Source organism: Primulina tabacum, chromosome 5 (genome assembly GCF_025594145.1).
Source record: "Primulina tabacum isolate GXHZ01 chromosome 5, ASM2559414v2, whole genome shotgun sequence".
NCBI lineage: Eukaryota > Viridiplantae > Streptophyta > Magnoliopsida > Lamiales > Gesneriaceae > Primulina > Primulina tabacum.
Window position 1 is genome coordinate 21,220,500 of NC_134554.1, and position 12,684 is coordinate 21,233,183.

The following is a 12,684-nucleotide window of genomic DNA, read 5'->3' on the forward strand; positions in this document are numbered from 1 at the left end:
TATTAATTAATAAGAATTAATCTTGTAATAAAATAATTTTTCCTGAAAATTCTCTGGTCTCCGTTTCTCGTTCGAGCGTGAAATGCATCTAGAAATCCTAATGCATGAACTTATAAAATTTCATGAATTAAGTCTTATCATGCATAAATTATGCATAAAATGCATAAAAATAATTAAACTTATAAATTAAATAAAACCCTAGATTGCATGAACTTTAAAAAATAATGAATTATAACACAAATTAATGAAATAAGCATGCATTTAATGCTTTAAAACAATTTAATAAAATACCAAAGAAATTTAATAACTTGCCCTTCAAATTTTCGGGACGTTACATGAGATGTATTTGTATAGTTAAGTTATGTTAGTTGGGTGACGTAAGATAAATATTCGATCAAATATCTTAGGCTAATATTATTATGGGGTTGAGATAATATTTAACTTTTAAGTATATTACCGATGATAGAAATCAGTTAGTAAATTTTGGTGTTAATATCTCTTAAGTTGAATTTTCTAAATACTAATGATTGGATTTAAAGCCTTATCATACCTTAAGTTCAATAAAATTTAAAAATGACGCTTGTGGAGTTTTATTATTGATATATAATAGGTTGATGAACACCTTGAGTGTAGTATAAGAAAAGTAAGGTGCAATGAGTTTGAACCTCCACTTCTAGTACTAGGAATTGAGAGAAAAATCAAAATTCGAGGTCATAGTAAAATAGAACTAAGTCACCATAGGTCGTTTTAAGTTGAGATTCGTAAACAAGGATGTTGAAGGCAAATTTAATTAGGATTGAGTAGACATTATGATAGCCTAAAACTTATTTTATCAGAGTGATGCAGCGAAAGCGTGAATTATTGGGATACTAGAATTAAGAGTCTAAACTTTTCGATTATCGAGGATGAGCGAATTTCAATGATGAAATTCAATTTAAGAGGGATAGATTGTAATTTCCCGAAAATTTGAAGGTCCACGTGAACCACATACATGCAAGTTATCAAATTTATTATGTATTTTAATCAATTTATTTTTAATGTATTAAATGCATGATTGAGACATGAATGTATGGTTTTAATTCATGGTTTATTAAAGTTTCATGCATAAGGGTTTTTAATAGTATTTCATGCTCGAACAAGGAACGGAGATCGGGACAATTAAGAAATTTTTTTTTATAAAATAATTATTTAATATATGGTGTAAATAAGTGAGATTTTCGAAAATGGGCTTTGGTGGAGTAATTTTACTCGCCGGGTCATATTTTTAACTGGTACGCAAAATTTAACGAGTCGGGGGCATTTTGAGGGTTAAGGCAATATTTTCAAAAACGTACCAAAAAAAAATATTTTTCGGGAATATTTTGGGTTTAATGAGATTACTTAATGGGCCCAAAACCCTTTTAATCCCTTTATTTTTAATTAAGAGCCCATTAGCACCTTATATTATGACTTAAACACCTCATTAGCAAACCCTAAACCTACATCCACTCATGTTGGCCGCCCCTTACCCATTTCAGCAGCAGCCTCACGTTAGTTCAGCATCCTGTCTCTTGGTTTCTTTCAAACCTTTTCAAAGGAACTCCTCCCCATCCCTCGGTGTCTGTTCGACGTGAGTATCTCTAAGTTTTCAAGCGTAAATACGCAAGACACGCCCTATACCTCGTTTTTATCATCATTCACATCAATATATATTTATTTGTGTGTTCATGTATGAAAAACATCATATTTACTATGTTATGTGCATGAGGATCGAATTTTCATGGAAAGGTTTCACTTTTTCTTCATGCAACTCACGTTTTCTTGCTTGGTCGAAGGGGCTACCGGATCGTTGAAGTTTAGGAGTAATTTTTCAGTAGCTTTCGATGATATCTAAGGTCCATATCGGATCGGAACCAAGGAAGGGTAAGGGACGATGGGGTTTTCTCATTGTTAGGGTTTGAAGGGCTAGATTGGGTGAATGGGGGAAGGCAGCCGTGCATGGCTCGTTCCAGGCACTGGTTCAGGTCGTGTTTGGTCTGTTTCAGGGCTGGGAATGGTCCATGGTCCGCTGGTAGAAGGGCTAGGCTGGGATCGAAGTTTGAGGACGAGATAGGTCAAGTTTTTGGCGAGTTTGAGCGATTCCGATCGTAAGGGCAGTAGGCGTGAGTAGGGCTGGTTCAAGAGGGTTCCACGACCTTGTCTTGGTCCTAGGAAGGGTTGGTTCGGGGTTGGTCCATGTCGTTTAGGCATAGAGTAGAAGATTTGGCTCGGTGGTGCAACTAGGGTTAAGATTATGCATACAGATTTTTCCAGTGGGTTGCAGCCGAGTTTAGGGGGTTCAAAATAGCTAAAATATGGTTGGTTAGGGGCTAGTATAAGGTGTGTTTAAGTTGTGGTTTAAGTTTGGAAAGATTTGGTTGAGTTCAGGTTAGTTCGGGTTAAAACGGGACTCCAGTCCAAGTTTTAAAACGAATTATAAAAGTTACTGAATGGGCTCGAGTTTACATATAGGAAATGATGGTAAATATGATTTGAGATGTTTTAAGGAGTTTGGCGGGCTTCGAATCGAAATTTTGAGGTCCATGGGTAAATGGTCAATTAGGGTTTCTAGAGACAAAATGATCATTTTGCACCTGGGTCGAGTTAGTAGTCCTGGCAGTGCCCTGATCACAATTTGACATGTTTTAAATCTACATGTTATCACGACATGACTTTTTATGGAAATACGAAAAATTCGTTGCATGTTTGATTTTAAGAAAATTTAATTATATGCATGAATTTTTATAAGTGATGAATATGATGATATGTTTTGAAGGATGAGAGTTGGTTGTGACTAATATGATGATACGATACTACGATGACATGTAAAACCAAGGCCTAGTGAATGAGTAATACTGTCGTTGATGTCCCCGCCACCAGGTATCGCGGTTATACGTAGATGAATCCATCAGCTAATTCGATTATACAAAAGTCACAACTAATTATCTGAATTCAAATAAAGAAAATGAAAACGTATATGTTGATATGATGAGATATATTTTGGACACGTTTATGCTTTGACACGTTATGTTTAAGCTCATACTTTTAAGATCATGAAATGTATTTTAATTATTGTACTTTTCAATGCTGCGTGATATGTATATGTACTTGTTATAACGGTTCAGGTGTGTTGAGTCTTTATACTCACTAGGTGTGAATGATGTAGGTGATCTTACGGTTGAGGAGATTGGAGGCGTTGAAAACCGAGTAAGGAGAGCTGGGGGTGCGGGGTGAAAACCCGAGGACCTTGCATTTCTTCCGCATAATATGTATATGAGACATGAGTTTAAGCAATATGGTTAAATGTTTTGAAATCTGGTTATACGTTATTGATTCATCAGACTTTTGATATCTGTTCGAATTTCTCTTTTAAAACAGTAGACCAGGTGATTGATTTTATTTTAAGATTTAATTAACTGCAGTTATTTTTATTAAGAGGTTGGATGAACTTTTAAAACACATTTTTAACTTATTTAAATGTTGATGTGTGTGTATTTTCGGTCATACCTTTTAAAAAAACAATAATAATAATATTTCGGCAGAATTTTAAAATGAGTGGACGTAATTAAAATATTTTAGCTATTTAATTATTTTCATATATGCGGTCTACGTGGACTGATTTTTGAGCGTTACATAAACGTTTTCACAACTAAAAATAAAAATTTAGCATTTAGATATTTAACACCTTAGTCGTCGCTGGTCCTCCGTCTCTGGCCAACCATCGATATTCGCATAAAAATCTTTAAATTATGAATCAAACAAAACTACACAATTAATCATTTAGTCACTCAAAAAATATCATTCATGCATCCAAAATCATTTATTTAAATTAATTTAGCAATTTCATAATTTTCATGCATGGGGTTTACGTAACCGGATTTTTGGACGTCATAGCTGCGATTTAATTTCAAGTTTCTATTCAGTATGCAAAGCGCAAATTCAAGGTCACACTTCATTGATTTATTCGTATCATTCAGACTACTTATTTGAGCTATTCAGTTATCAATTAATAAGAAAAACTAAGAGTTTCAGTTTGACATTGTTTAAGTCCAACTGAATAGGGTTATTACATTCCATTTTAATTAATCAAATTCTTTTTGTGAATTCTTATCATTGAGATAGAAGAGATGACGTAGGAGCATTTGAAATCTCTAAACATCCTTAAAAATCCTCGTGTGCATCATTTTTATTCATTCAGTTATCAGATACCCTAGCCAAAATATTCAATCTATCTTTCAATTATTTCCGTACTTTTATTAGTTAACATACTGATATAGGTATACAGAATTTCAATATCAGTTCCTCAAAAAACTTATTCATAATTTAAAAAGACTACAAAAACCCGAAAGTGTTTATTCAAATCCTCTTCTTAACACTTAACCATTATTAAATGATCTTAACAATGACATATTATTCATTGGAAATAATGTTGGAATGTTGTAATCAACTAAAATTTGGTTAACGAGTAAATTTTCGATAAAGTCACTCAAAATTAAGAAAGAAATCTTAAAATCATCTCATGTACATAGTACTGAGGAATAAGTGGACTCTACATATATTAATAAATATTCATTTTTAAGTGTATTCTGGATATTGTCTTAACTGTACCATAAAATTTCCGGTTTTAATAACAACTTGGATGCATTAAGGGATTCGAGATAACTTATGTCTGCTTGGGAGTTTGGTTTGAATTTGATTGTTAATGAATTTCAATATTTAAAAATTTATAGAAAAGTTCGTGAATTTTTTTTTTCTTTGATCGTTATTGAATTTCAATATTTATAAAAAATTATTAAAAAGCTCATGAATTTATTATTTAGAATCTTGTAATTTTATGGTTAACATTATTAATAATCATAAATTAAAAGATGATCCATGGTCTGATTGCGTTATTCCTTCTCTTTTTTTCTTGACGAGTAGGTTTTTTGTGAGATGGTCTCACGAATTTTTATATGTGAGACGAGTCAATCATACCAATATTCACGATAAAAAATAATAAAATCACATGTTTTTTTCTTTAGGACTTCGGGTCAACGGCTAGCGCTGCCTCTGCACGCTGTCCCACCAACGCAAATCCTCCCATTATTCGGACAAGAACACATATTTTCCACCCCTAAATTTCCCTACCCTAACCCCCTGATTTCCCAAAATTGCGAGGGAAAATTCTTTACCAGAATGCAGCAAAACCCATCTCCCCTATCGCACATGTCAGAAATCCCCGAAACTCCCTCCACCATCACCCCTCATAGTTTCCCCGTCGACCCCACCTCGTCTTCACTCTTTGACTGGTCTGATTTCCTTGATTTCAACCTCGATGAGAACCTCAGCATCTCGTTCTCCGATGCCCAGGAACCCGAGCAACCCGGATTTGATCAGGGGCCACCAACCGGTGAACCTGGGTCGGATCAGGAAGAGGGATCCCAGGTTGGTTTGCTCCAATTTCCTGGCTGGTCGGGTCCCATGTGAGTGCCCTGAGTTGGATGAGCAATTGGAGCAGCAGAAGGAGGAGGAGTTGGGTAGTGCCCTGCCCGGGAAGAAACGGGCCAGAACGGCGAGGCTCGCCGGTGGAAGCCAGGTGAGGTGCCAGGTTCCGCGGTGTGAGGTGGATATTAGTGAGCTTAAAGGGTATCATAAGCGGCATCGGGTGTGTTTGAATTGCGCAAATGCAAGTACCGTGGTTCTTGATGGGGAGAACAAGAGATATTGTCAACAATGTGGAAAGTAAATTCTTTGATCAATCTATTGATCTGTGTATTTATATGTTGTTTCTGGATTGATTAATGCGTTATTAAAGTGATACTGCGAGCCATTATGCAAAGTAGGTATCATTAATGATGTGCCGATCCAGGGCTCAGGGGGCGAGGTTTGTTGTCAAGTTTATGTTTTTTTTTGGCCGTTGCCAGTAGCGGTCACAAATTGTGCAAATGAATGACTACATCTAACTGTATTTTTATTTTTGGTTAATTTGATTTTTTTTCCTTTGACGGTATTTCTGTGTTGACTTGGTGATGAAAAATATTCATGACCATGAGGATATTGTATGCCAACAATGTGTTATTGAGCTCCTTCACTTCTTTTCAGAGAAGCTTTGTAGATGCAAGCCAGTATAGTTTGTATTTTTTATAGATTAACAATCAGAATATTTTTTCATGTCTAAGGCGCTGATTATAGTTAGTAATGATAGAAGATCAACGAGTTATTGATTTATACCAAGCATTTTTCTATTGGCTAGATCCAATCTCTTGTTCCCTGCCAATCTGGAAATAACTTTCAGTTCCGTGTCTCGATTAAGATGGTTCATGGAAAGGGCATAATCATAATCATCATGAGTTCCTTGTTTAAATCCTGCTGCAGGTGCATGAGCCCGTCAATAGTGCCATAAAAGTCCTCTAATGAAGAAGAATCCAGTTACGAATGGAAATTGTTGAAGGATCTAGACAAAACCTTTGCAATTCATTAGGTTTTTATTGAGTAGTCTGCTTACCTTGCCCATTTTCCCTTATGTTTTATTGTGAAACTTAAATAATAACGGCGGCTTAAAAATTTGAAGATTGACATCAAGGGTTCCTACATTCTTGCTATTCCCTGGTTGACTGTGACTAAATTGTTGCCGCAGATGTAGTAGTCAGTGACGGGTTCATTTGCTTTTTTCACATGGCTTTCCCTATCTGTACATCATTTCATTCTTTTGAAAACTTTTACAAGGTGAATACTAACTGGTGCCAATCAACTATAAGTGTGGACTATAGTTTTCTCGTGGAAATTTTGGGAATATGAATGTTAGGTCATGACATCATATAAAATAAGTTTAATTTTAGTTTTATTGTTGTGATATCTAGCCTTTGTTAAAGTTTTCTGTTATGGGAAAATATGTAGAGGAACTTGTAGTTGGTGGCACTTACTTTTGGGTTGAAAATGTTAATGGTCCTTTAACAGGCTATTGTTTCATGGCATTCTACAACACAAATTGTCCATTATTCGTTTGGCCAATGGCACTCCATTCACACATCATTATTGTATTTCAGAATTTTAATTATCCTATAGATTCACCACTAAAACTGTTGTTTGCTTATTTTCTATTGAATATCTTGTTAATATACCTAAATATCCTTTTTTCAGGTTTCATATTTTATTAGATTTTGATGAGGGTAAACGCAGTTGCCGAAGGAAATTAGATCGGCACAATAATAGACGTCGAAGAAAACCTAATGATTCCAAAGGAAGCGTGGACAATGAACCTCAGCCTTTTTTTCTTGTTGATGATGCCAGTGGTGATGATTACTCTGGAAAAGGTATATCAACCTCGCATGGAGTGTTGGTTTCCAATAATCTTAATTGAAAGACTTTCAACTGCCATCCACCTCTTTTATTCTTCTCTCTACATGCATTGGTGGGATTGGATGGTTGGTACTTATTTCCAATAATATATTTGGAGCAATGTTGTTCTTTGGGGTGATAATGCAATGCTGCAAATGTTCATATTTACAATTAGCATTGCTGAAGCTGTCGCCGCTCTAATAGATTTTTGATTGCCGCAGATAATGTATGTGTGAGCAGTCAGACGGAAGAGAGACCAACAATAGTGGAGTTAGATGGACATGTCTCACCTCAAGGCTCAGCTCTCAGTTCCCAACATCTTCAGAATGATAGCATTGTTTCATTTGGTGCTTCGGGTGAAGCAAGTGTAGATGAGGAGAAACAGAATCCAAAACACAAGCATTCCTCGACATACCATGAAAACAAGAACATGTTTTACTCTATGGTATGTCCAATGCCATGGTGCCTTATTACATCTTCTATTTTTGTTCATTTTGAAATTAGCTTGGATTAATCTGCAATAATTCAACTCTCTGGTAGTGCCCTGCTGGCCGAATCTCCTTCAAGCTCTACGACTGGAATCCAGCTGAGTTTCCTCGACGACTTCGAAATCAAGTACCTTAAAGATATTTTTGCTGTTAATTAGAAAAGCATATAAATGTTTTTTTTCCAGCAAAGTTGTTATGGTTTTGTTTAAGATGCTTTTGATTCTTCTATAGATATTTCAATGGTTGGCTAGCATGCCTGTTGAATTGGAGGGATATATCCGTCCAGGTTGTACAATTTTGACGGCTTTTATCGCAATGCCAAAGCCAATGTGGCTTAAGGTAGTCAGAAACTTATTCTTTTTGTTATGGACGGATATATGGATAATTTAATAATTTGATGCCTTTTTTTTGAGTATCCATTTTCTGTTGATGTCACAAGTTACTTCATAAACTAAATGATAATTTTTTGTAAGATTGTCTCTGGCACTTTGCCAATGGTTAGCTCAGTCATGTGTGGTTAACTTTTTTGTGAAGTTAAGGAATGGCTAGAATCCTAAATATTCTAATTGTTTAATGTCTTTGCAATGACCAGTTATTGGAAGAACCAAGTCTATTTATTAAAGACCTTGTCTCGTCACCAGGAAATATGTTATTTGGAAGAGGTACCATGCTTGTATATATAAATGACAAGATTTTTCGTGTCACAAAAGGTCAGTCTGCATTGTGATATATTAGTTTATTGTTGTTTTCTCTGATAAAATTTGTGTTATCTACCTTTATGATTGATCTTGTTTATTTATTTTACAAACAAAGCTGTTCGTAGAAAATATTTTATGAGTATTTGCTTACTTGTATATGCTGAGCATTGCAAAATGTTGCAACTATGGCCGACTATTTACTTGGTCGATAACAGCTGATTATATTTATTATATTCCCTTTCCTCTTACTTGTCTCAGTTCTTTGTTCAACATGTTGATCATAATTACATTTACAATCAGTCAAACTTCGTGTCCTGGCATTTTTTTTTGTAGTGACAAACAATTCACTACTGAACAAATCCTGCTCTCTGCATTTATCACTGCTGCCATATAGATTTTTCAACCTAGGATCATGTCCTAAAGAGTTTGTGGGATGAATAAGAAATGGTGAACCAATAGAATAACCTTTTGCACTAGAGACATCAGGCACGGATAAATAGGTTTGAATGAAATCTGATAGATAATCCGTAAATTGTTTGGCTTTCCTGATAACAATGGTATAATATATAGCATATTTTGTGACTCGGTCTATTGAACATGAATAAATGCGACACCTTTTGTGGAATGGAACTCGGACGACCATTTCTTTATTGCTATTATTTTTGCAACATTTTACTGAAGATTTCCAATTTTTTTAGTGCATTCCTAACATATCACTGGATCCTTGTGGAACAGATGCAGCCTCTATAATGAAAGTTGTTATAAAAGATCGATCTCCAAAGCTTCATTACGTCTATCCAACTTGCTTCGAGGCTGGCAGGCCTATGGAGTTTGTAGCTTGTGGAAGTAATCTACTCCAACCAAGATTTCGGTGTGTTTGTCATGCCTTATTTTATAAATCTCTCTATACTCTTATCTCCATCTTCAATTTGTGAAAAGGCATGATTTATAAACTTTGATTCTTTGCATGATGCTTTCCTATTAAAATGTAATACCCAGATATACAGCCGTGTTTTAGATTTTTTTTAATCATGTATGAAAGAAATTTTGATGGGTGAAGAGCAAAGAAAGCAAGTTTTGTTCGGATTTGGTGAATCCATGTTTAAGAGTTGTTTGTATGTATGTGCATTTCCGTTTGCAATTAAGATGGATGGTTCCTTCTATTTCTTTTTTTGTTTTGGATTTTTGTAGGTGTTTATCCCTGTTTTTATTTTGTTTCTTTAAACAACACCCACCCACCCCTTAACCCACCCACCAACAAGAACGCGAGGAGTGCGGTGAAGAGTTTGACTCTATGAAGCTGGGCAATTGCATGTCACTTGATAGTATGTGAGATTGAGATTGAGATTGATATTGAGATTGATTAGGTGAAAAGATTGTTGCATATGTCATTAGGATGTATCAACTACATTGGGCATTGTTATAGGAGTGGTTTCTAGTTTTGTGCTGATGGAACTGACAGAATAATATGGACATGTATTTGATGAAAGATAATCACGAGGAAGGTTCGCAACTCTTGTTTATCGTGCTTTATTTAGTTATGATAATTGACAATTCTGCGGAGTTGCGATATGAGTTATACAAATGCTTCTGGGATGCTGCTTCAATTTATATTTTGAACAAGATTTATGGGGAAGACATGCTTGGTGCAATTCATATTTTTACGTCTTGTTTAGTGCTTTATTCATATATTAGATTGGATGGATGATTTCAGATTTATTAATTTTACTTTTTTGGTGTCTGTTGACCAGGTTTCTTGTGTCTTTTGCTGGGAAATATTTGGCCTATGACATCTGTGTATCATCTGCCTGTTGTAAGAAAGGTGAGAGTGATGATTTCGACCATCAGTTGGTGAAAATATACGTGCCTCATACTGATATGGATCTTTTTGGCCCAGCTTTTGTTGAGGTGAGAGATGCATTTGATTCTATCATACAACTATTATTGTTGCTCAAGTGTCTAACAATGGGCACTTTTTATCCTGCTAGAGCTTCAGCATACCCGACCTGGATCTTTGGTCATCGCTTCAAAAATTTATAGAAGCATGTTATTTGGATGATTCCAATTGAACACTCTAATCAATTCTTATCACTAAATCATGCGAACATATGAAATTCTCATCGAGTATCCAGAGAAAATAGGGAATTGACTTGTTTTGACTTGTTGAGTTGGGACTTGGATAGTTCTATATTTCTTCATGTCAATTTCTATCCCCATTTAATATGGAATGGCTGGTACTATTGTTGCTAACTGCCAAATATTGGTTTTCATGTATCCATTTTCTTGTATTTCTTTAAGCAAGATAACCTCTAGTTGACATTAAAAGAATGTTGCAGCAAAATGGTTTTGTAATAATATAAGGTATAAAGATCCTTATGTATGGATTTTGACTGTGAAATTGACCGGAGCTGCTACAAGAAGTGAGAACTTGTGCCATTATGATAGCGGTTCTTTGATTTTCTTGTGCAGGTTGAAAATCAGTCTGGCTTGTCCAACTTCGTTCCAATTCTTGTGGGGAACAAAGAAACATGTGCAGAAATGGAGATCCTACGACAAAATTGCAACACACTTTGCACTTCCAAAGAACAAATGTCATCTCCTTCAAGATCTCCATGTGAAGCTTTTGCGTCAAGACAAGCACAGTTGTCAGAATTTATCTTAGAAGTAGCTTGGTTGCTCAAGAAACCTGCACCAGAGCAGACATTGACACCTAGTCAAGTACAAAGATTCAACCATTTATTGAACTTTTTGATAGAAAAGGATTCATTTTTCGTTTTAGGGAGAGTAATTTCCTACATTAAAGATGTGGTCGATGACAATTTGATAGACGGAGTTGCCGATATCGATATGAAAATATTACTGAAAAATATGGATATGGCAAGAAATATGATCGATCAGAACTCCCAAAATAATAGATGTGCTGTTGTACCAACTACAGATCTGGTAAGGACGTCGAATTTCTTTACATATCTTAATAACCAACATGAATGTTTTTTCGATAGTGACTTCCACTTTCCAGACATAATAAGGAAACACGTCTGAGAATATTTCCAATCACTTCCGAGTTCCGAGGAACACCTCTCTGGAAAATGCTTCAATGCGAACTACTCACATATAAAGCAACTCCTATGATTTTCTTCTTGTTAATTTTCTTTCTTGGAACGACGGTCCAAACTCATGTTTTATGTTTCTTGCTGCTGTGTGTGTTTCAGGACCTGGAGAAAACATTACGGAATATTCCCCAGGTACAAGAGTTCTTGCCATCTCTAGCTGAAAGTGCTAAAGCTCCTCTTTTAAACCAACAGGTTGTCATGAACGTTAATCTTCACGAGAGGCCAAGAAAGTCTGGCCACCAGTTACATTCAGGGATGGTTTGGCCTTCTCGACCCTTTATCATGGTGGTCACTGTTTTTGGTGTTTGTTTTGGGGTATGTTTAGTCGTCCTCCACCCTCAAAGAGTAGGTGAAATCGCAACGAGTATTAGGAGGTGTTTGTTTGACCACAGGTAGCGTCGAACTCGACTGGACTAATTGGCAAGCCTTTCCCGAATGTGTACATATTAGAAATGTACCTCACATCACGAATCGAATATGCAGTTTGGCTTACCAGCATACAAATTTGAAAGTCTGCTGGTCTGGGCGCCCAGGCTACTCTGTTAAAATCTCTTGGAGATTATATTTTTCTTAATAATAAGAAATAAACGAGATAGATAAATGTGATCCACGTTTGGTGCTTGAATGAAGCTTTTTATCTATTTATTTCTGTTGGTGTGTATTTTTTGACTTGTTATTTTGTTCACGTTGTAGTGTCTGAAGCAACGATGAGGCAAACCGTGATTTAATTATCTCGAGCAAAAATAACAGATAAAGTGTTGTACAAAATATAATTTAAAGTTAATGTATGAAGTTTATATTGGGAGAAGTGATTGAGGCTAGAGTTTGGAGAAGAATTCCAAATTGATTAAAACAATGTGAAAGTTTTAATATTTTATGTTAAAAACTTTCTAATAATGAAAAATGGGGTGCTGTGCTCTTAATACAATACAATCATATGTGGTTTTGATCATTTTTGTTCCTTTTTCTGCCAAAATGTTGTTCCACAATAGTTCAGTGCTGGAGTGGTCGGCTGTTAACCGATTGGAGAGGAATCAGTCTGAGGAGGGC

The 12,684-nt window shown here is 35.5% G+C and overlaps 1 protein-coding gene across 1 annotated transcript; it reads left to right on the forward strand.

Moving 5' to 3' along the window:
• Window positions 1-5,043: 5,043 nt before the first annotated feature.
• On the forward strand, window positions 5,044-12,283 carry LOC142547282 (squamosa promoter-binding-like protein 7). Its single transcript, XM_075655488.1, is given in 11 exon segments — window positions 5,044-5,417; window positions 5,419-5,739; window positions 7,138-7,310; window positions 7,557-7,780; window positions 7,876-7,950; window positions 8,055-8,162; window positions 8,416-8,533; window positions 9,257-9,392; window positions 10,273-10,429; window positions 10,991-11,464; window positions 11,734-12,283. Coding segments are annotated over 11 exon segments (2,307 nt in total). The 5' UTR covers window positions 5,044-5,193; the 3' UTR covers window positions 12,031-12,283.
• Window positions 12,284-12,684: the final 401 nt, after the last annotated feature.